General features: G+C 40.0%; 1 protein-coding gene across 2 annotated transcripts in view; it reads left to right on the top strand.

The window, feature by feature from the left end:
* Nucleotides 1-24374, top strand: part of ncanb (neurocan b) — a 171153-nt gene that overhangs the window by 133574 nt on the left and 13205 nt on the right. For both annotated transcript variants that reach the window (XM_005920699.3, XM_005920698.3), the window contains exons 12-14: nucleotides 15241-15399; nucleotides 19744-19826; nucleotides 20041-20185. In XM_005920699.3, coding sequence (XP_005920761.1) covers nucleotides 15241-15399; nucleotides 19744-19826; nucleotides 20041-20185 — 387 coding nt within the window. The remainder of the gene's footprint in view (nucleotides 1-15240; nucleotides 15400-19743; nucleotides 19827-20040; nucleotides 20186-24374) is intronic.

Consider the following 24374-nt stretch of genomic DNA (forward strand, 5'->3'; position numbering starts at 1 on the left):
TTATCTTTGAGAAATGTGTTTGCTGCCACCCTAAACACACAGAGTGCCGACAAGGAGTGGTTCACATGTCATCCATCTTCTCTGACACCCCTTTCTGTTCCTCGTACGCCAAATCTTTAATATTTATTGTGTGGTTTTTGGAAGGACGTGCTACAACTTAGTAGGCTGCACAGCTGTTAGCGGAAAGCGTGACCGCTGAGTGCTGGTTGAGCACATAAACAAGCATGCCAGAAGTTTCTCCCAGAGGTGTGTTGGTGATGATTGCAGCCATCAGAAAGTGCAGCAAAAACATCACATGCCACAACCATTCATTGAAATCCAATATAAATTCAGTGGAAGTCAAATTGTTCCAGACAGGCTGGCTCACCTTTTCGACTGGCATACACATTGTCAAACACACACAAGCATACATTACATATACGAGCATAGAACTGAAATACTAAGTTGTTTCTGACAGGAAAACAAAAACTCAGAGCATTACAGGGAAGGGGAAGCAAAGTAGAGCGCAACCCTCCCAAAGAGGATGCCAGGTGAATCTGGGACAGAGAGCTATGAAGACTTTTGAATATGTCAATTCCAACAGGAACACCAGTGCTGTAGATTGGAAGCAGACAATCTAGTGAAGCCTACACACTGCGGCTAATGAGGAGCAGAGCAGTCTGAGTCGACTAATAGTAGGAAGTGTCTCAGAAAGCACCAGATGCAGTCCTCCAGTCAATCTGTCACTGCTCAAGTTTTTAAATCACTTCCTCACACTAACTAATTTCCTCTTATACCAGTTTAGCTTTTTCTCTTGCTTACACTGAAACAGATTTTCTTGTAATTTTGAGTTAGGAGGGATAATTATTTGTGCACTTTTTTACAAGGATTGTGGGGGAAGTATTTTTCCTCTGTCGTCCCAAAAAAAACTACCCACATTCTGCACCTAATGATTTAGGTCCACTGTCACCACCTCACTAACCTCAGTGGCCTAACCCATCCTCTTGTTAATGTGCCTTAAGCACAATCTATTCATAATTTCATGCAACTTCATACATTAGTCTGTCTACGGGCTTTTGGAGAGTATTACTACTAGAAAGTATAGAAAACATACTTGGGCTAAACTGAAAATGACTAATATTCTGATGGTTTCGAGATAAAAACAGAGGAGAACTTTGCTCCTCATCTTGGTTGTGGCATTAGATATTACCCAGTTTTTACACTTGTACTGCATCCCTAAACTAAAAATCTGAATTTCCCAGTGGAGCTGTATGTGAGTGTGTAAAATGTGTAATCTGAATCTGGGAGACTGATGATTAAACTGTCCTTTATCCACTGAATTCCTTGGGAGCGAGTGGCCTGCTTTATGCACACTGTGGCCAAGCAGCAATTTCACATAAAAAGTATTTCCAGTTGTGATAAAGTGTTAGATGCAGAAAACCTCCTTCTGTGTGTTACATGTACAAAAGGTCAACAACTGTACAAACATTATCCTAAGAAATATTTAAATCAGTGTAGAAAACTGGTATACAAAACTCAGTTTTCAAGGTCATTCTTTCAGATTTATTGTATGAAAGGTGTAATCAAAAAACAGGATTTTAATGTATTTCTAAATACCTTAATCTGTAATGGTGCATAATACTAAGTAAAGCTTTAAAATAAGAAAAAGTGCAATGTGCAGTAACTGTGTTCAAAGTGAAGTGGATTAAAAGCAGGAAGCAGCATAAGATGGAAATAAAGTAAAAGTATGTTAAACATAAATAAAGTACTTGAGTGAATGTACTCAGTTACATTCCTACTGGTTTAATGGCTTTGATACTTCCCATACCTCCACCGCAAACACCTTCCTGTATTTAAATTGAATTATGTAAGTGCAAATTGTTGAGAAGACCAATGAATGCATGGAACTTAAAAGCCAGTATCTCAGATTTTGTTTTATTTTTATTTAATTTTATTAATAGTGCTCTCTGAAATATATAGTACTTTCTAAGTTTAAAATTAAGAAGACTGCTTTGTATGATGAAGAGGTCAGGCATTGTTGCAAAAGTCAGCGACCAAACGCTGTATGACTAACAAGTAGTAGGCCCGGGTTCAAGCCTCGGACCTTCACAGCATAAGAGATTTTGAGGCAGTTATATTTTTTTTCTTTGACATGCTGCAATAATACAAAATCTATAAAGTTATTCACACATTCAGATTTCTACTGAGTCAGATTCATGCCAGGTTTTGCCCATTCCAGGCCAGTTCGTCTTCATCACGTCAAACTGGCCTCTTGGCAAGATGATTCCATTCCGGAAATCCTGTAGGTCAATTTAGATGTTTTCTCTACTATTATAACACTAAAGTGCAGTGTTGCGGTGTATTTTCACTGCGTCTGAGACAAACAAATAGAGACAATGTGTCTTGGTGTAATTTGTGGTGGAGCTGCAGCCTTTCTTCTCTGACTGAGACAAGCAGAGTGTACTGAGAGTTTACAGCTACACTTGTTACTGTAAGTGCAATCATCACAACCTTTGTGAGTAAAACCCAGACCCAAATGTTCATCCAAATGGTGATGAACTGTATTTCTAACTACTTTGCCATCCACTCCACTGCATTTACGTGACAGGCATAAATGTAATGGACTTTATGCAAATGATAACTTTATTTACCCTGCTAAACAAGTACTTAATGTCTTCTTTTTATTGTATGAGCTTACATTGTTTGCCTAACAGACTGGTCTGTGTGAACAAGTTCAAGCTGGCCAGTAGTTACAGCATCTCCTCCAGTCCCATAATGGTCACAAAACACTGCCTTGCACTTACGTGTTTCAAAAAGACCACAAGGTTAAAGCAAACTGTTAAAAAACGATCTAAAATGAAAGCTGGCTGTGTGTGACTAAACTGCCAGCTCAGTTTGTCACTTATCTTCAAATTTTCTAAATTGTTTTAAACTTGGCTCCAGGCTAAAACAGCAGCCACCCCCACTCATTCTTCAGCTGCATTAGACGGGTGCTTGCTACATCAGCTGCAGAGGGAGGGGGAAGAAATGAGCGATAGTGGCTGATGTCTGTCTTCATCATTTCTTCTAAACTTCAGTGAACTTCATGTCAGAAATATGATTTAGTTTTCTGACATTTTGCATTTGTTTCTGGTGAGTTATTATTTTGTGACTTGGAGGGTTGCCCTAAACTGCTCTGGAAACTTTTACTGGTTCTTTTCGTTATTCAGAGTATTGAAAAAAACAATTTTAGGGGGCTCACTAAAGTAAAGATAATATTATATTTGTAGACCTGGTTAATAGTTTTTCCTTGACTATATTAAAGCAGAGAACCACTGCCATCTTCAACCTGCATTTTCAGAGCCTAAGCCCTCCAGAAACTTGGAGAATATTTGTCTCTACAGTCTTGGTCTGCCACTGTACCCTCAGCACTTTGGCTAGACGTGTGGTAAACAAGCCCTGGTTTGCTGTTTAAGGTCAGCCTCTTCTTGTTTACCGGTAGGTGAGAACGGAGACGTTGTTTTGATTCTGACAATACTGCTGCTGTCTAAACTGGCGAAAAGCTTGACTCATAATTAAATTTTGTGCATCCTGTGGGTCTTTAGAGGCTATTACCGCTAATGAAGATCCAAGCGTTCAAATAACATGTCGACCAAGACATGTGCAAGACTGAGAAGTGAGGGAGCTGAAGCTTCTTGGATTACCTCGCCCACAGCAATCTCCTGAAGGAAAACACGTGCACAGTGAGAAAGTCAGGTGAACGCACACAGAGGCAGGTATTCACATAGAATATCCCTGAGGTTTTGCCTAAGCCTGGCAGAGACTTTTCAAATTGAGCAATAGCAAGGCTTACTCTCACTCCATATGCTAGTGTGTTCAACACTTGCCAGTTCTCTCTCCAAGCAGTAAACCTTGAGAGATGAGAGGTAATTTTTTTTCTCATTCAGGGTGCTTAATTAAACAATGTTCCTGAAGCAACTGTTATCCTCCTCCCCGAATGAAAGAAAGTTCAGGCTGAAGAGAAAGAAAATGTGGAGAAGAGAGCAGAAACAGAAAGGAAGCATCTGAACAGGTGCTAAGAAAAGATGAAAAGAGAGGAAGTGTGTTCCAGTGGTGTGCATTAATGAACATTTCGGATGGAAGGTTGTAAAAAGTAATACTTTGAGGTGCGCTGGAGGTTTACCACGATTCTGTTCTTCTTCTTTCTGATATTCCCAAGAAAATTGTACTCTGATATTGAAGTTCTGAAGCCTGCCTTGCAGTATCACAATCTCTTTTGTCTTTCATTTGTTATCTCAGAGTTCATTTTCAGCACAGAAAGTTTTCCATCTTACCCTGAATTTCAACCACAGGTCCAGGTTCCAGTTTTGTACCTCTTCACACAGCATTACCTTTGAGTAATAACACAGAACCAGTCACTTGGGGGTATTACTTTCAAGTAATATGCATTTTATTAACTAATTTGGTTTTAATGGGGGAAATCATTATTTGATCCCCTGCTGAATTTGTAAGTTTTCTCTCTTATAATGTAATGAACAATCATATTTTATCATAGTTACATTTTAATTAAGAGATAATTCATCTCAGTGCTTCACTGTGTTCTCTGGGTCATGCTCTGCATTTTTCTTCCTCGATGAGTCGAGTTGATGCTAAAGAGTTAGATTATGGTTTCATCTTTTCCCCAAGCCTCTTTGAACCATTTAGATGTTCACTGGCAAACTTAACACAGACAGGAGGACCTTGCGGGTGTTGCAAGATTTCAATCCATTACAGTGTAGTGTGCTACCAATGGTGTTCTTGGTAACTGTGATGCCAACTGCCTACAGATCTTTTACAAGCTCCTCCCATGTAGTTCTGGGCTTGTCCACCACCTTTCTCATGCTCATTCTTACCCTATGGTCATTTATGCTTCTTCCACTTCCAAATAATTGACAGCTGTCACCCAATCTTCCTGCTGATTGTCTTGTAGCCCATTCCATCTTTGAGCAAGTCTTCAATCAACAGTGTGCAATACACATACACTTATTCTTCTTTTTTATACTAAGTTAATATACTGTGTTGTGTTGTTTGTTGCGTTGTGATGTGTCATATCGTGTCGTGTTGTGTTATATGTAGTGCCGACGTAGGACAGTTTTTCCAATTTCATTGTACTAGTGTACTATGTATGACTGTGCAATGACAATAAAGAGTTATCTTATCTTATCTTATCTTATCTTATCTTATCTTATCTTATCTTATCTTATCTTATCTTATCGTATCTTATCTTATCTTATCTTATCTTATCTTATCTTATCGTATCTTATCTTATCTTATCTTAATCGCATCCTTTCACAGCTCTTTGGTCTTGCCCATGGTGCTGGAGAAATTGGAATGGGAGAAACAGATATTAGGGACAGGTGTGTTTTTTAGAAACATAGGCTGAGATCAGCTGTATTTGTAATCAATGGATTTATTGATTTCTGGCTGGGTTGTACGGGATAAAATACTTATTTGCACTCATTGATGTGCAAATAATGTTATCACTTTTATTTAATGTGGGTTTTTTCCTAGATTTTTGTTGATATTCTTGTAAGTGAGCAAGCTTAAAAATTCAGCAGGAAATCAATTATTTCCCCGCACTGTAAAAGCAATCATCAGATCTTTGTTTTGATAGAGCCAGGTGGCTGCTTTTCAGTGTGAACATAATGGCAGGTCTCTTCCCCTACTTCAGTGCAAACATCTGACAGTCACTGTGTTCCTGTGTTCTACGCAATAATAACCAATCTGTTGTTTGTTTAGTTTTTTTTATTGGTCTAATTTCCCAAAATGTTTTTTGTGGTTTTTCAGATGATAGTTAAAACACAAATGTGCTGAAGTCATAATTCAGTTGTAGAGTTTTATTTTTCTGGCTGTGTGATTCCTGGCAATTCTCTTAAACTCTATTTTGTTCATTTGAGGCTGATTAACAAATGATTAGCAAACAGATGCCTGTTTATACATCCAGCTGATACGGCTAATGGTTTTGGGACACTTCATTAAAAATACCCAGTGGCCACTGTACAGGCTCTCCACGGTTTCCAATATCTGTCTCTTTAGGAGAGATTCTCCGGTACTAATTTTCCAGTGCTAATTTTCTCTGTCTAAGACAAAGGGCAACTTCAAGAGCTAATTAAAACAAAAGTGGCAAAAACTGCAGTTCCTCCATGTGCCACTGCAGGTTCACTCCAAACAGTAGCCGCCTAAGTTAAAATGTTCAGCTTTGCAGCACTCAAAAAAGCATTTACACTCTGGTACAAGAAAGGCTTTGGGTTCTATTAAACAAAATTATAACTCATTCACCTGGATACTAGAGGCAGCGTTGATTGGCACATCACTGAAGTGGATGTAACTATTTTGACTGTAGAGTTATATGTATATCTGTACTTTGTACCTAAACAGTTTATGGATGCAGCTGGCTAATCAAACTTGTTAATAATGTCTGATTAACTAATTCTACCTTTTCATAAGGTAACTTCTGGCTCTAGAAAAAGAGGCCTTGAAGCTTTAAAAAGGCAGAGTCCAAAACCAGTCAATGACATCACGTTGGCTACATCAATGTTTTATTCTTTCTCTAGTCTAAACACTGGGTTTGGATGAGCTTTTTGCTTCCTACTGCTGGAAATACTGCTGATCAGAATGTTGAAATTCAACTACAATTCTAAGCACAGTTAATCTGCTAAAGTAAGTTGACCAGCAGCTTTTAGAAGTTTCTGACATTCTGAAATGACCCTCTCCTCAAGATGAGGTCATATACCTTAATAATAGTACTCAGGTCTTGATTAAAACATACCATTTCTAATCAATATGAGGGCCCGGTGGCGCCAGTGTCCGGCAGCCTCGCCTCTGTCAGTGTGCCCCAGGGTGGCTGTGGCTACAACGTAGCTTGCCATCACCAGTGTGTGAATGTGTGGATGATTGGATGCGTAAAGCGCTTTGGGGTCCTTAGGGACTAGTAAAGCGCTATACAAATACAGGCCATTTACCATTTTTTACCATAATATTCTAAACTTTTAAGATGATCTTTGTGGGTACAATTTGAATCACTGTTAGGTTTTCCCAATGGGTTACTTTTTTTTTATTCTTTTAAGCTGTGTCTTGAACATTTTCGTTTTGCTTATATGTTTAATCAGTGATTTAGTTTGGAATGCTTAAAAAGGACTATTCCATTGGTACCTACTCGGATTGACTCTCCACAACTCAACTCGAATCGACTGGTTTTCCATTACAGTTTAGTATTTCCTAATGGTCATTGTCATAGCAACACGGATGAGCATCCCGCAACGTAATTAACATACAACACAAACACTACCACAAAGGTGGACGTAAAAGCAAGAATATATCTGCTCGGTCTGTGGCTTTTCGTCAGAATCGGGGACCATGGTGTTGTTTTTTTTGTAGCTATTTCCCTCATTGCCAGATTTCAGAAATGGCAGCTTTGATTTTCATGAACAAGACACTCATGACTCATCTAGTGACTCTACTGACTAACCAATCAGTGGCATGCAGTCGGTCACATTTTAGTACCTGTTTGGATCGCTTGAAGCCCCAGCCAAGCAGGTATTAAAAAAGTACCTGCTACCAGGTACTATGACCTAATATAAAAGCCCTGAAAACTGTAGCGAACTGTGCTGAGTCGATTCGAATAGGTAGTAATGGAAAAGAGGCTATACTGTGAAGCACTGCTGTTGTCATTTGCTATCCGGTCGTTAAGTGATGACGTGACGAATCCTACTTCCGGGCCTAAAGTAGTCTGCGTTTAATATGGCTTTTGTGTTGTTAACATGTTTAATGTTATGTATTTTCTTCTATTTAATCTCTAAAAGCTCCTAAAACAGTCAGTGATCACTGTTGACCTCCCTCGGCTTTTATTACCGCTAATCATTTATTTAAGCTCAGTTTTTAAAACCTTAGGATGTAACTACAGCCCAGCCCATGCAGCAGTATATGAATGACTAACCTCGTATTGTGGATGGATTATCTCAGTTGTTCTCCTGGCTGAAGTTTGGTCCTTTTACAGCATCCTGCCATGCGATTACATTTGTTCCTGACCACCGAGAACACTCACGTTAACTTTTATCGAGTGGAAAAAAAGTTAACTTGTTTATATTATGCTAACATAGCTGTGTCGCTAGCGGTCACGTAGCACATCATTATATACCAGCTAGCCAAACTTCAGTAACCCTACAAACGTCACTGCTGTTTAGTTTTCTGTCTTCATTTGTGTTGGAAGTGATAACAGAGCTGTACGTTTTAATTTGTTTCCAAAACCCCGCAGTCAGGACATGCCATATTGTATTTAGATAGAAGCTAGCGAGGTAACTTCCTGCTAACTTCTAACTCCGTTAAATGTCATAAATTCTGTTTTCATGGATGTCTGGATGTTAAACTCAATTGTTACACCTGGTAGAGCAGAACACTGATCATTTTATTAAAGATGAAAGACTTTAGACAGTTTTTCAACTCTCAGTGCCATAGTGATCGTTTGATATATGGACCTGCAGCGGAGTTTAGGCCCAGACACGGCTAGTGACGTCAGACTTAACGACCGGATAAGAGGTAAACTGACATGATTTAACAACTAGTCAGGTAGAAATTTTCATAATTTAAATAACTAGAAAAAACTTAGATAGGGATGGTAACTCTCTAGTGATTTAGTTGCAAATAACTTCTTTCATTTAAACATTGACATGTGTCCATTGTTCATTTGAATACTAATGTCTGATTTAGACTTCTGAGGTAAATCTCTCTATATAACATAACCTACATAAGTGGTTGATATTGTTGCCAACAGAAGAAACACAGAGGGAACTTAAGCTGCTACTAAAAGTAACAAAAACATTAACTAAAACAGGATGCAAAAGTGAAACTCCTGACCATAATAAACATAAGGTAAAACAGGAGTCAGGGACTCAAAGGTTTTACAGAGAATTAAGCTTACAGTGTAGCAGAATAAAGAAATCAAAACCCAACAAACACAGAATTGAAACACTTGGAATAACAATATAAACTCAACTAAACCCAAACTCACTTATATTCACAAGGGATTCAAAACCCCAAAACATTACACTTTGTTAATTAATGCATGTGGACGCCAGTTTAATTCACTAGTTAAGCAGGCAACCAGTTGCGATGCAGCGGCCTGGGCAGGCAAAAATGTAAAAATCAAGTACATACTTTTTTTAAAAGTGTATTATACAGTAATAAAATGTGACCTGTCACCTGCTATAGTTGTGTTTACCTACCTTAAGCTTTGCATTAGCTGCAAGCCTTTAAAGCCATTACCGGCCTACTCTTAGAATAACACTGGCAAAGATGCAGACAATGGATGTACACCAATATATTAACATCATATGCTAAGTGCACACTGTGCCCACCCGTATAAGACGGACCAGCTGTGTGCCTGTTGTGTGAATTGTTGCCTTTTCCGTCTAAAGGCTCCAGCTGCCCTCTCTTTTACCTCAGCCTCCTACATCAGCATCAATCTGCAAAGACACATCTATGGGATAATTATGCAGAATGAGCGCTCAGACTGGCATCAGTCATTCATGTTGCACTCTGAAGCTTTTTTTACTGTAACATCCATTACTCCTAATTGTGAGAATCACACTATTAGAATGTTCCATTAATCAATGCAGCACTCATAATAACCATTATTAATTCCTCAGCCAGTGGCACATTCTCGTCACATTCTCACCTTTATCAGCAGATTCTCGCTGTCTCTCTCACTCATTTGCTCTCTCTCTGGACTCCTGTCATCTGCCCTCTTGCAAATGGCAACACTGTCCTGTCAGCCTTCAAAGTCTCAAACGGGGAGAACACAAAATGGCAGCACACGCAAACACGCGCAAACGTGAGCACATGGCGTTTCATCATTCAGGAGATCTAAAAGAGGCGAGTAGCAGCAGAAGTATCACTTGGTGATGTGGATAAACGACCCAATCAGTCAACTGGAAGTGTATGGCCTTTTATTTCCTAACTGCTGTTCACTAAAGTCTGTGGGAATATTAATCGCTGAAATGTACCCCCTATGTCTCCCTCCTCCTGACAGAGGGAAAACGGGAAAAAGAAGACGACTTGAATAATGTCTAAATATTTGAAGAGGTTGATGTGATGTCTGGCTTTGAGCCTCACTGTCAGCGAGTGGGAGAAGAAATCAGCAGAGACTAGGTTGAAGATCTGAGGGGGAGAAAACATGCCTGTTTATTTTTGATCTCTCTTTTTTCTTTCTCTCTGTCTTGCTTTACTTTCGATTTCTTTTTCTGTCTCTCTCTTCTCTGCCCTCCCACACTGTAGCTCACTGCTTTCTTAGCTCCCGTTTTTCGTTCTCCTCAGACTCCACTTTTTTCTCAAGCCTATGTAGAAGCCTATGAAAAGCCCCTGTTTACTGTTCACAGCCCCTGTTTTAAAATGACTGGTTAATGCCTAATTGGGAGCAACGGTAACCTTAAATACTCACTGACTCCCACTGTGGACCCCATAGCAGAATGTGTGTGAGTCAGTCAGTGTGTGTGTGTGTGTGTGTTTCGTCTCTCTCTTTGTGACACCTACCCTGATTCTCCTGTCCCTGTTCCTGTAGATAACAACCCTTTCTCTACTTCCATGAGCCAAACTGGACTCACTCCCGATTGTAATACAATGTACCAGCTGCCATGTGGGTAAACACACTAGCAGGTAGCTAGCGGATGTGATGACAGAGTGAAAGAGTGTGTTTGCAGTCAGCAGAGGAAATGACAGCAGCAGTGACTGATTTTTGGTCCCAGAAGACCAAAGATAACACTGTGCTGGCAAATGCTAATCGACTTTGTGTGTTCAGAAGTGTACTATCTGCACGAAGGACGGCTGGAAAATTCAGCACGTCCCCTGCGAAGCATCCCTAATCCATCCCTTTCCTTCCTTAGGGCTCATCATAGACTGTATATAAAATACTGCATCAAAAATTCATATAGTAAGCTTTATGCCAACAAAATACTGCATAGTCAGTCATGTGAAAGCTCTGTGACAGCATTTTGCAACTTTTTGGAACTTTTTTATCTTTTGGTCCCACCCACGTGGTAAGAAATATAGATACAGTTACAAAGTAATGCACCAGGGATGTGCGGCTGCATGGATTTGGCTGATTATAGATGATACTGGGTTGCACTGCAGAAAAAGTTGAGCCAGGTTCAACTTATTCAACTGTGTTGTTTGGCTGGAGCCCAGGGGTGCAGCATCAACAGAATAGCCATATCCAAACAAATGAAAAAGCTTTTCCACACAGGCCTTCTGTTGGTTGAGCAGTCTGTTCTTTTTCTTTTGAAGATTATTTAAGGAAGCATTAAGGGGGGGAAAGGGCTATTGGCGTCCTATCACTAATAAACATGCAGGCTTAGGGAACCAAGAATTAAAGACAAATGTTTGTCGGGGGTATTTTGCTGTTTTATGCTTCTTTTTTTCTTTTTCTGTTTTTACTGTATGATCTTGCTGGAGTTCAGTGAGCTTCATAATACTTAATGAAACTTTTTATGAGCCATGAAAAAAATAAAAACTACCACATTAGTCATCCTTATTTTGAATGAAAGTAAAAGACACAGAGATAGCTTTATATTTTATATACAGACAGATTTATGAACACTTTCAACTGGTCTGTGCAAATCAACAAGTTATTTTTGCCTCTACCAGCCAATCCTTTTTCATGCTCTGTAACAAGAAGAGTGCTGTTAATGGACTTCAGTTCTCTCACCTTTATCTCCTTGCCTTTGCTCTCTGTTGCAGTCATTAGTGATTTTTAACATTTCTGTTCTCAAGAGCTTTAAAATGGATTTAACTCAAAGATGCCTCAAAAGCCATTAGATTCTTATTTTGTCATCAGTGATAGCCAGGAAGTTATATTTTTAGGTTAAGTAGTGTTTCTTAGAGTGTCAGCTGAGCTTACATGTGAGGCTTTTCACTTGTTGAGACAAAACCATTTATACCATCTTTTTTGTTTAAAATTTGAATCATAAAACACATACTCTTCAAATTCAAACTGTAAAGGAAAAGAACCAGCAGCACTAAGTCCCCATAATGTGAAAGCAAATTCATTCTAAAATGAGCAACAACCTCCACATAAATCCAAACGTGATGTTAAAGCCAGGCTCATCTTGTTCTGAAGCAGTGGGGCGGACCAGAGAGCCAGTGAGCTGCCCAGAGGAGGCTGAAACTGTTAAAATGGCTAATTGGGTTTCATGTCATTAGCGCGTTTTGAGGTCATCAGATTAATTCCCCAGACTACCAAGAGACATTTGAGCAGGAAAAGAAATGAAGTGATACTCCACATTTACATCATTTACAATACAGTAGAAGCCAAATGTGTGCTCATCTTACACCACTGCCCAGAAGTCAGTGTTATATCAAACAAAACCAGGGTAATCTGGAAAGCAGTCCTCTTGATGATTTTAATAAAATGACCATGCTTTATGAGTAAGTCATCACAAGACGATAAACCTGATCAGACATTTGATGGAAGCTTTTGGGCTCTGACGCATCCAGAGATACTATAGACCAGCGGTCCCCAACCTTTTTGTGCCTCAGGCTGGTTTATGTCCGAAAATATTTTTACAGACTGACCTTTAAGATGTCACGGATAAAAACAACAAAATAAAACCAGTACCGGTAACAGAAAAAAAGAAGATGTATTAATGACACACAGGGAAAGACCCAGTGAAACTGAGTTAACGATAAAAAAAAATAATGATAACGATGCTTTGCCATCAAAACGGTCACAAAACTTTAAAGTTGTACATTTGAAAAAAAACAAATTGAAAAAAAATTGAACAAGTGGTTGAGTTTGAAGATGGTAATGCTACAACCCATAAATAGTAAAAAGATCCTGCAAAGTGTGACAAGGAGGCCATTTTTATCTCAAATATAGGATAAATCATCAAGTATCTAAATTATACTCTCCCAAGTACTCAAGGAAAACAGTGGTCTGAAGATTCGATGCTGTACTTTTTGTGACTAAAATGTATTTATATATAGATTTTTTTTGTATGTTAATGATTCACATCAAACAGCTGACATTTTAAACCTCATTTCATATGTAAGGAAGTGCTAAATCTTCTCGTTTTAATAAGTATATGTTGATCCATGTCTTGTGGACGCTCAAATCTCACTTCCTTTAGTCAGTCTTCCTTAAAGATGATCTGCTCATCCTGCCCAGTGTTTAAACCCATGTGTGCTTTGCTGTGACAAGATTTTGGATGGTTTTTTTTATTGTATTTCGTAATTGCCGTAACCAACATATTAGACTTTGAAATAAGAACAAAGTGGGTCGGCTTTTTCAAATGATGAATATTTAAAAACATCAGCCTTGCCCATATGAAATCCTTTAAAAAACCGACCATGTTTTATTAGTAAGTCAACACAACACGATAAACCTGATCAGACATTTGATGGAGGCTTTTGGGCTCTGACGCCATTTTATACTCAGCCCAGTAAAAACATATTGTTAGCAGCCCAGATATATGTCTGACCTTTGTGTGACTGCAACTCATTTTAGAGAATGGACTTCTTGTTTTATGTAGGAACCGATTTTCTTCAGGCCTCCTGCAAGGGGTTGAATGAATGCATGTCAAAGAGGCCAGTGGATGTATGTTGAATTTTAAATAGTGGAGAGTGCCACCAGGGCTTTAACGAGTAAGATAATTGGACAGGCACTTGCCATGACAAATTTCACTGACATACTGTGTGCAAACATTATTGTCATTAATCATTTCTCTGCATCTCTTTCTGGCCCCACGTGCACATGCATTCAGCCAACATGATCATCTGTCTATTTTTTTAATGACATAGCACTAAGCCTAAAGTACAAATATCCAGTAACATGTTGTTGCATGGTGGGTAGACTGTAGGAGTTTGCACATTGTGCAGCCGTTTTATACTTTGCTCATTATTGTGACTGACTGACAATAAGTTTGTCACTCTAACACTCAGAAGAGATACTTGTCATCTTCTGAGTCAGCTAATGCATTGAGCAGCAAAAAAGAAACAATGGTTCTGTATTTCATAAGTTTGGACTTTTATATTAATTCAAGGAGAGTTTTTCCAAACTTCACTTTCAGACAAAAAATGTAGCTCTACCTGAGGAGGCAGTGTTACGGTGACCCAGTGCAGTGCATTTTGTGAACTTGCGTCATTGCACTTCACAGCGGAGTACCTCCATGTCCCTGAACACTCTGAAAGGAGGAGAGCTTAACAGTATAAAAGGCAAAGGTTTGGAAGCCCTTCTTTAATATTCCTGTAAAGAAAAGCTTTCATTACGGACTCCTTTCCTCTTGTCTTCTCTCTTCTCTGCTCTCCTTCTTCTTTCCATGGCCAAGACAGCATCTCTCTGCATACTAAGCAGGGCCCCATACGGCCCAATTTGCACTGCCCAATTTACTGGTGTCGCTTCACATTTGTTGGGGGAGAAGCTGAGGCCATTTCCCTGATCCTCACAAAGAGGGAAGGGGCACGAGAGATGGTGAGGATGAGGGAAAACTGGAGGTGGCTCAACTGACAGATCAAGCCTGAACCACATCAACTATGACATTTAAACTTATACACGTTATATTCACAGACACACATGCACACATACACAGTCCAAAGCATAAAATGAGAAGCCAAACACACACCGCATTACAACTCACAGTTGCACAGCTAACCCCCAGAGAGATGAGGAGAGAATAGATGGGAAAGATGAAGGGAAAGAAGGAGGAAGGGTTTGGGGGGTGGGGATAAGAGGGAGGGACAGACACTGTGCTGACAGGGCTGTGACAGCGCTTAATTACCAAGCGAGCACTGCACACTGGAAGCAATTTCTAAGGATTGTTGTCATTTGAATAGATTAAAACGCCCTTTCACTGGACTAAGCTGTCTCACCAGCGACTTGGCTCTGCTGTAGATGAAAAGTCCGAGGCAAATCAAAGAGAAGAAGACACCAGCAGAGCCAGAAATGGAGGGAAGGAGGCAGAGAGGGGTGTCACAGAGGGCACTAACAGCAACACCATGTAGGGTTTTTTGTTTGTTTGTTTTTTGCTGCAGAACAGGAACATGTTGTGTGTGGATGCAAACATAAACACTAAATTAATGATGGTCTCCCTCTCTTAATGCCCAAATCGTCCTACCTCTTTCCCTTGCAGCACCATGTGGGTGTTTTAACAATTAAAAAAATCTCACTTGTCTTCCCTTGTGGATTTAAATTGACTAATAACTGTCTTTTTCAATTATCTTCCCCTTCTCTTTCACTACCCTCCTACATACCCGCAGACACCGAAGGCTGCGAGCACACTTGGAGGAAGTTTCATGGCCACTGCTACAGATATTTCACACGCAGACACACCTGGGAGGACGCTGAGAAAGACTGCAGGGAGCACAATGGCCACCTGGCCAGTATCCACAGTGTGGCTGAGCAGAACTTCATCAGAGGTGAGTAAGGAGAAACGGGACAATAACAGATTTGGCACAGAGTGCAGCTCTTTCTGATGTTGTTACTCTGCAGAAAAATTAAAGTTAGGAAGACAAATTTGGACATTCAAGGGCCAGTAAGTCTTGCTGTTAGATGACAGCTCACTTGAGCATGCCCGAGGTTAGGTGGACATAAAATCTCCAAGTTGAAACCTCAGTTAATGAGACTCTAGCAACTTTGACACAGCCATAGGAGCTAAATGCTCACAACAGCATAGTAACAGCAGCACCATGCTGATGCCACCTCCTTAGTGTTTCCGCCTCATGTTTACCGTGTTCATTGTCAGGAACTGAGGCCTGTGTGCAGTTCTGTTTGCAACATAGCCGTCCATTTAGTTTATGATTGTTTATGATACCCACATCCATTCATCCATCCATTTTCTGCCACAGTCTGGGTCACAGGGACAGAGATGCCAAGACCTACTTCTCCCTAGGCATCCCCTCCAAGGGGACAGTGAGGTGTTTCCAGGCCAGCCAAAACATATAATTTCTTCAGTTTATCCTCCGTATGCCTCCTTATAGTAGAACATGCAGGAAGCATTTTAGCTAGGAAGCATCCAGGAGGTGCCCAGGAAGTACATCCTATTCAGAGGTCCAAACCAACTGAACTAATGCAGAGGAGCCGTAGCTCTCTGCTGATTTCCTCCCGAATAACCAAGCTCTTCATCGTATCTCTGAGGCTGACACCCTTTGGCCAAAGCTCATTTCCACTGTTTGTATCTGCGATCTTGTTCTTTTGGTCACTAACCAGAGCTCACGGCCATAGAGGAAGGTAGGAATATAAATCGATAGCTCGCTTTCTGTCTTCACTACAATCAACAATTTCTGAGTCACTGCCACACCAGTCCGTCTGTCAATCATCCACTCTACACCTTCCGCATTTGTGAACAAGACACTGAGATACTTAAACTTGTCCACTTGTGGTAACATCAACATAATATGCTTCCATTTTTCAACTGAAGATTCTTATGTTTTAGTGTTGAGGACATCTGAAGATTTAGATAGGCATCCTCACGCTTTCTATTTCACGTCGCTATATTTCAGAAATATCTGGTGACACTTGTAATCACCAGTCACTTTTAAAGAAGACATTGCTCAGTTTAAATGATAGTACTGATTTAGTAATAATAGCCTAACCTGCTGTCACTTGGATGGCTGCCTTTGCCTCCTGCACAAAGCTTTTAGAGGCCAGTGAGTGATATCTACTTTTGTACTTTATTATCATACTTGGAGATGACACCTGACCTTCCCTTTTATGTTTTCCCTAACTCAGTATTAAATATCTCTATAGTTCAGCTGTGGACGGACCTTAAAGGACTTGATTTTGCTGCCGTTTGAAACAGCCTTAAGGAGCAAAGTCCGAGCTAAATAAATCTATATCACCATTTGTTGCAGTGAGTTGACCCTGCAGGCCCTGATATAAGTGTCTGTACAGTAAGTGATATTGATAGTGCTATATTCTTTCTGCAAATATTATTTTTTTCAACTTTTGTGGTAGCTTCACCAAAGCAAATGAATCCATAACCTGAAACTTAATAGGAAAAAATTGATTTAATTACAATTATTTGGACTTCTGAGTTTTACGTATGTGAAACAAGCACATGCCTTGGAAAGGTTTATGACTACTTGAGTATGATCCATATCTTTTAACATAAAGATTTGCATTTTAGGTGGTAGAGGGCATTAAGTTACATGAATGGCATACAAAAAAGGTGTGTGACATCACCAAAATATCATCATACATCTCTTTTCATGGGCACTTATCTATTCAAGGTCATCTCCTCATGCACCTCCAGTTAGCTTCCAGCATAGCTGCTATTTTTAGAGCACTTAAACAAGGTCTATTCTGACTAATCGGGTATATAGATCTGAGTTTTTACCACAGACATCAACCTACTGGGACAGCAAACATAACCTTGTGTGACGGAGTGACTTTTGTGTCAAGGATCATCCCTGTTGATTAGCTCTGTATCTCAGTGTACAATCCAGAGGCCAAGCAACAGCTTTTTGGGTTAGAATCTGCAGCATCCAAAATAGACATTCACAGTTTTGTCCACTGAAGACTGTCAAGGCTGAGGTTGTAATGGAGGATGTGTGTATTGAGGTTGAGCTTTTGTTACCTAGTGGCTACACAAGCCACAAAGTACCAACGGCCAGATTTGGTGTGTGGTAGTAACAGGTAAATCCATCCCATTATCCAGTGCACATTACAGACCCACATGTGCAGGTGGTCAGCTGAGAAGTTAATGATCATGATCTATATTTGTAATATGAACAGAGAACCCGAGATGTGTTGCTGTGGTTGTTTTAGTATGTAATTATGGTGTTTGGTGTCCTTTCCTGTTGTCCTGAATTGTTTGCAAATCCTATTTTAAATTAAGCCAAACAGTTGAAGAGCTAAATACATCTCCTTGGCTCTTCCACTCATGTTCATTGTGGACTTAAATATTTGGCCACAGAGAGCAGTTTAATTAGTGCCAGTCAGCATTACCATGCTAATATCCATTCAGTTTTTCTTTGGTGCTCCATAAAGCTTCATCTCTTTATTCTTAAGTTTTTGCCCTCTGGCAAGCTCCACAGCCACTTGTGTTGTAATAAGACCTGATCAGCAGCAGCAAACTATTCTGGATCAGCCGTCTGTCCCGACCAGATGCCAAGAAAAGACAGTACCACCCACCTAGAACTGATCTTTCTCCTATTTGCTCACCATTACCAAAAAGTGCGTTTAATTGCCTCGAAAATGGACGTCTCCACCCCTGCAATAAGAGGATCACAGCCATTAGGAAGATTAATGGGCCTGGTAATGATGTTAATCAGATTCACCATGATTGAAATTCCATTACATACAGTATGTGCAAGCACATGCACATGGCTGGCCCACTGCGCACAGAGACACCCACACACACACAAATGAGATTAACCCAAAACACCATTAGGGAAATATCCTTTCACACAAACAAAAATCTCATCACACGTATACCGCAGACAGAAATAATATATCTCTATTAATGGTCATCATTCATCTGAGGTCAGCCAGCTCCAGGACTGTCAAGCTTGAGTCGAGCTCATGTGTGAAACCTGCACTAAGAAGAATAAGAGTACCCTGAGTTATACTACAAAGCCCTCCACTGTTCTACACCAAGGGCAGGGCTGGACTGGGACAAAAAATTGGCCCGGGCATTTTGACTAGAGACTGGCCCACCAGGTATTATATTATAGCCTCGCCTCTGTCACGCACTGACAGAGGCGAGGCTGCCGGACACTGACCACCACCAGTAGGCAACGGGTGAAGTGTCTTGCCCAAGGACACAATGACTGAGACTGTCCAAGCCGGGGCTCGAACCGGCAGCCTTCCAATTACAAGGAAGGGTTTTTTTTATGGGACAGTTGGCAACTCTACTAACTAACCTTATGAATAAAATAAAGTTCACTATCATTAACATCATAGCACCCACCCAGCTGTATAGAAACTCCGTCATGCTAGCTAGTACGCAGTGCGAGTAATTGTGACTGACTATAACAATTTAGCACAACGAAAATAAACTCCACCTAAACTCGGTTTAAATCTGACCCAGATAGACTGCAGGTCATAACCTCTTACCTGAAGTTCACCTGACACTCGGACCGGCGGCCGCACAAAATACCCTCTGTGCTATCCACTTGTATTGTCGGACCAAGGCACTTTTGGCTCCCCGTTTGCAACATCTGGACCAAACCTAGAACGTTTTTTGGGATGTGTGTTTGTTTTGTTTTTGAAAGAGTGTTGCGACACCAAAAGCAAATGGCTTCCCTTCATCACCTCAGCAGACACTTTCACACTATCCAATGAACAGTCTGCCTCTATATAAGATCCAGCTTATTTGGTACAAACTTTCTCCAGCAGGTAATGTCCTCAGAATGAGGCCAGTGCAGATAAAGTCATATGACGAGTAGTTGGCAATAGTCTCCTCTTTAGGTGCTGGATTTTCAGCACTGGTGATTAGGTGTTTTGTTGCTCCACACAACAAAGTGATCAGTTTCCCACCTGAATCAGAGTTTGTGATGTGTCACAGCCTCATGACAAATGTTTTTAAAGGATTTTTTGAGAGAAATGAGTGCGTATCATGTACTCATACAGTAAACCATAGAACAACAATTCATTCCTAACAATTTTTTTGTAGTATGTTGTAATAATTATCTATAGATGTCAAGCAATACATTGAATTGCCCCATATATGTCTTTATTGTTTATTTGTAGGTGTGGATACTGTGTGTAGTGCTCTACTGTTTTCTGCATTAATTTTTTGTTTGCAATTTCTTACTCAGGTCTAAGCCATGACAACACCTGGATTGGGCTGAATGATCGGACAGTAGAAGATGATTTTCAGTGGACTGACAAGATGGACCTGGTGAGGATCCAGCTGTTTTTGTTTTGTTTTGTAGTCAGCTGATCCTAGCGTACTTAAAGCTCCTGGAGTTGCAGAGCAAATTTTGATGTGGTCATTGTAGCAGCAGTCGTGATTCCCAACAAAATGTTTTCTCCACTGCCTGTAGTAAAAAAAAAAGTAGCACTTTTTGCTCAAGTTTGTTTCTTTAACCTTGCCTGCTTGTGTATGTGTGCAGCAATATGAGAACTGGCGTGAAAACCAGCCAGACAACTTCTTTGCTGGAGGAGAAGACTGTGTGGTGATGATTGCTCATGAGAATGGCAAATGGAATGACGTGCCCTGCAACTACAATCTGCCCTACGTCTGCAAGAAGGGAACAGGTGAGAACAACACAGGGGGAAGAAGAGGAGAGGAGAGTTTTCTGCAACTGAAACAGTTGATAAAGATGACTAAGAAAAGAGGTGAGGAGGCAGAGAGCAGCAAGATGTAAATTGGAAAGAGGAAGAGGTTGCAAAGAGTGAGAAATGTCAGATCTGAAGTGCGAGGCAGCAAGGGATCGGACTGAAGAAGGCAGAGACAGAATGAGGATGTACAGCTCACCGCGCTTTGCTGTCAGCTCTTTAGTTTCAAATCCTGTACAGCCTTTAAAATAGAATCACAAAATAGAAAGGTGATGAAAAGTTCTTGAGACTGTGTTTTTTTATGTAAAGCAGCTCGAAAATGCTGCACACCGTCTCTATCAAAGCACAGAGACTGACAGCGCACGTACCTTCAGGTGATTCTGAATATCCTGACTGTGTCATGCTTTACATTACACACATCTGTGTGCGGTGCAAGAGATTAAGACCAAGCCTCTTCAGTCACTCTGCATACCTTAGAGTCACACTGCTTGCGTCTTACAAGCCCTCTCTTTCTGATGTCCTGTCATCCTCCAGCATCAACTTTAACAAGTTTTCCACACACGGCTCATGTCCTGACTCGATTTTTTCTTTACCCATGTGCTGTTTTAGTTATCATTGTATACGCTGCTACCTCTTCTTTATGTCTCCTGTTGCAGCTGTCCCATCTAAGTGTAGGCTTCTACGTGTTCCTCTGAGAGCATATTAGAGCTTATTTTTTCATACAGGTCAAACTTATGATCAATAGCGGCTTGACATATAAATAGTGGGGGTGCAACCATACACAAAATTCACAGTTCAGTTCGATACTTTGGTGTCACGGTTCAATATTTTTTCGATACAAAAATTGTTCATGCCTTTTTAATTTGTCATTTATTAAAATTATAAATATATATATTTTAACTCAAAAGTACAGTTTTTAAATGTAATGTTGCTTAAACAACAAAATAATAAAAATAATAAATCTATCTGATCGAGAAATCACTCATCTTTGGAAAAGAGAGTTTATTACAGAGAAATGGCTCTTTCCAAAATAAAAGCTATACAAGACTATACGATTCTCAGCAGCATATTAAACATATCAGGTCCCCATAAGGAGAATCATGTGCTAACGGCTGTCTAAATGACTCGGGTAAAGTTTGTAGCATGCGTGCTTGTTGTTTTTGTCTGCTTCCACTTGTCTTTGCACTAGGATGATGTCGGCGTAAATGTGCAGTCATATTCGTTGTGTTCCCACTAGTGCTGTCAGCGTTAATCTCGTTAAAATGACATTAACGCCATAACGCTGCAAATCTCTGTTAACGAGTTACCACGGATCACCCCGTGCGTGGGGCTGGGCGGCGTCAACACGTTAACGAGCTAACTGCACTAACGCACTAGTTCCCACCGATTGAGCATTGCGTGGCACATCCGACATACTGTTTTACTTTTGTGACGCGCTTACCATCAGGGTCATGCTTCACATGAAAACCAAGATAGTTCCAAATTGAACCTCCCCCACCCTCTGAATGAGGATGGGAGAGGTTGTTAATTGCCTCTCAATCTGAGGCAATGCTTACACTTTGCTTTAAGAAAGCATAAAGATGTCTTGTTGTTGCTTTTTTATCACACTTGATTTACTTCTAAGTTGCATTGTTACAACATCTAAAGCATTCTGATCTTCTCTGTTAGAAACGCGTTTTTTTATCATGTCCCTGCTTTTCTTTTGGAGTTTTACACCTGGATTCTCTGGCCAATTTTTTTTTCTTTCTCTGCTTGCCTCTGTTAGATCCTGTCACCTGCTCTTCCTACAGGCTGACTTTAAACTGATAAACCTAACATAAAAACCTCATTGATGGTCATCATATCAAATTAACCTAACCATTTGTGCTTATTTGTACCAGGTATAGAGAATTTAATATTTGTAGCCTTATGAAGAGTGTCATCATTTATCTTACAAATACTAAATGCAAAACCAGTGTGTGAAAAGTCTTCCTGATTCAACAGCTAGTAGAACCAATTCAATAGCTGGTAAGGACCAGATTGTTCTATTATTTCCTCACAGAATTGAAACGTGTACTTTCTTTTTCTCTTGATTATATGTGTTTTTTGATGGATAGACAGTTCTTTGGTTAATCTGTTCCCCGGTACATGATGTGCTGGTATCTGATTGAAATGTTAAAGAATAAATGAAAAAGTGCAAAAGTGATAATTACAAAGTTGTGGCACTTCAAAAGAAAACATCTTTGTCACATTTAATTGCTTTTGGTTGAAGCTTCATGTCTGTGACTGATCCTCATACTCAACAGTCTTTTTCTGTATTGTCCTTTACTCTGAGGCCTATGCAAAGGCTCTCTTACCTCTCTTACCTTAGATTTAGTTTATTTTTGTTCTTGGTTTAACTGCTGGCTTTGCTGTAGTAGAAAAGGGCATTCTGAAAACAACATTTATTTCCGTAAGAGCACTATTACTTCAAAGGTTTTATGTCTCAACCACTGTTTGCCAACCGCCCTTTTTTCTGCTCTGTGACTTTAATTTTGTGCAAATCATTCGTCTCACTGTCCCCCCTGTCATCTTTCCTCCCATCATTGAGTTGAGTATTATAAGTTTGAGTATTCATATATGATCGTGGGAGTCTGCGGTCTTCTCAGGAGTTGGATTGAGTTGTTCTTTTCAAGTCTTTATGCGTGTTTTTGGAAAATAGCATCAGCAGATGTTGGATCAGCCAGTTGATCGTGGAGACACGTACAGAAAACGGGCCGCTGCTATATTGGTGTATCAAAGGAGAGCTGTTTCCCTTGTGAGCAAGGTGTTGCAGCACCTCTGCTGCTCACTGTCACAAGTCCCAGGCATACAGCCCACCTCTGACCTTAATCAGTCACTTACAATCACCAGCATCTTTTCATCTTTTCCCTGCTTCCCTGTCATCCTCTTTTTCACTCACTCAAGTAACCCCCATGTACTGTCTGATCGTATCAGTGGAGTTCTCAGCTCCATGCTGAGACTCATTTCTAATTACCCCAGCTCATGTGATCTGATTGTCTTCTCATCACACGAGCCAATCGGGCATCTTGATCAGCTGCTTGGGGGGTCAGTTAGGGTGGCGTGTTGTACAGATGGTGATGATTTCTTCTATTTAAGCAAAAAGACCTGATGCAGTCATCTCATAAGACAGTACAGTATTAGTACTTTGACTCTACTCATTTTACTGTACTCTATTTTTGATTTTGGGTTGGAATAGTATTTCTCATGTACTAATATTTTTTACATTTTCATAGAGGAACGTTCAGTTACCTTTTTGTCCTTCAAGGACTACTTTTTACTTTCTTACTTTGGGGCCATTTCAGAGCCTGTACTTTCCCACTTTTACTTGAGTAAAGTTGCTTGAGTATTTTTAACACACTTACCTTACTACTTAGCTACTTAACTAAAGAAAGTCTGTACTCTTGCCACCTCTGTAGAAGGATATATATATATCTATATCTATATAGCTCTGGCCTTTTTTACTAAAAGTGATGCTCTTTGTAGGATTGATTCAACTTGTTTCAACATTCAGATGTAATATTTGATTGCTGGATCAATGTTATCCAAGTAAGGGATAAAGAAAAAATGGAAAAAAAGCAAAACTGATTGAGTTCAACATTTACATTTGGATTACGGTGACAAGAATGTCACACAGTCATCTGCCTCTAAGCTCTTCTAGCAAGGATGAGAAGAAATTTACCTACAACAAGACATGTAAGAATTATAAAATTATTCAGTTTTTTTATGGCTTATTACAGAGGGGGGAAATCTAATTTTGCATGACATACAGACACTGTGAGCGCGTTGGGAAATAATAGGTTGATGTCAGTGCCTTCAGCAGTTCATGTGTCCACTGGGGTGTAATATAGCCACTGTGTAATACACACAAACCTGCTATTTCTGAATTCTATTTTGTATTTGCAAGAGAAGCTTTACCAGCTTCCACCTTAGTGTGAGACCTACAAACCTTTCAAATAATTCAAAGGAACCGATATTTATGAATTTTGCTGTAAAATAGTGCACATATTTCCAGTGTAATAATATTTGTTTCGTTTGTTTGGTCTGATGATGAGTCTAGCCATTCAGAGAGAAAATAGAAGGTAAGAAGAAGATAGCTCTCCTCGCCAACCCTTCCTGACCAAGCACAAACTTCCCCCAAGCTCCCCAC

The sequence above is a fragment of the Haplochromis burtoni genome, unplaced genomic scaffold (genome assembly GCF_018398535.1).
Source record: "Haplochromis burtoni strain Fernald_Lab_line unplaced genomic scaffold, NCSU_Asbu1 Contig_42, whole genome shotgun sequence".
Lineage (NCBI taxonomy): Eukaryota > Metazoa > Chordata > Actinopteri > Cichliformes > Cichlidae > Haplochromis > Haplochromis burtoni.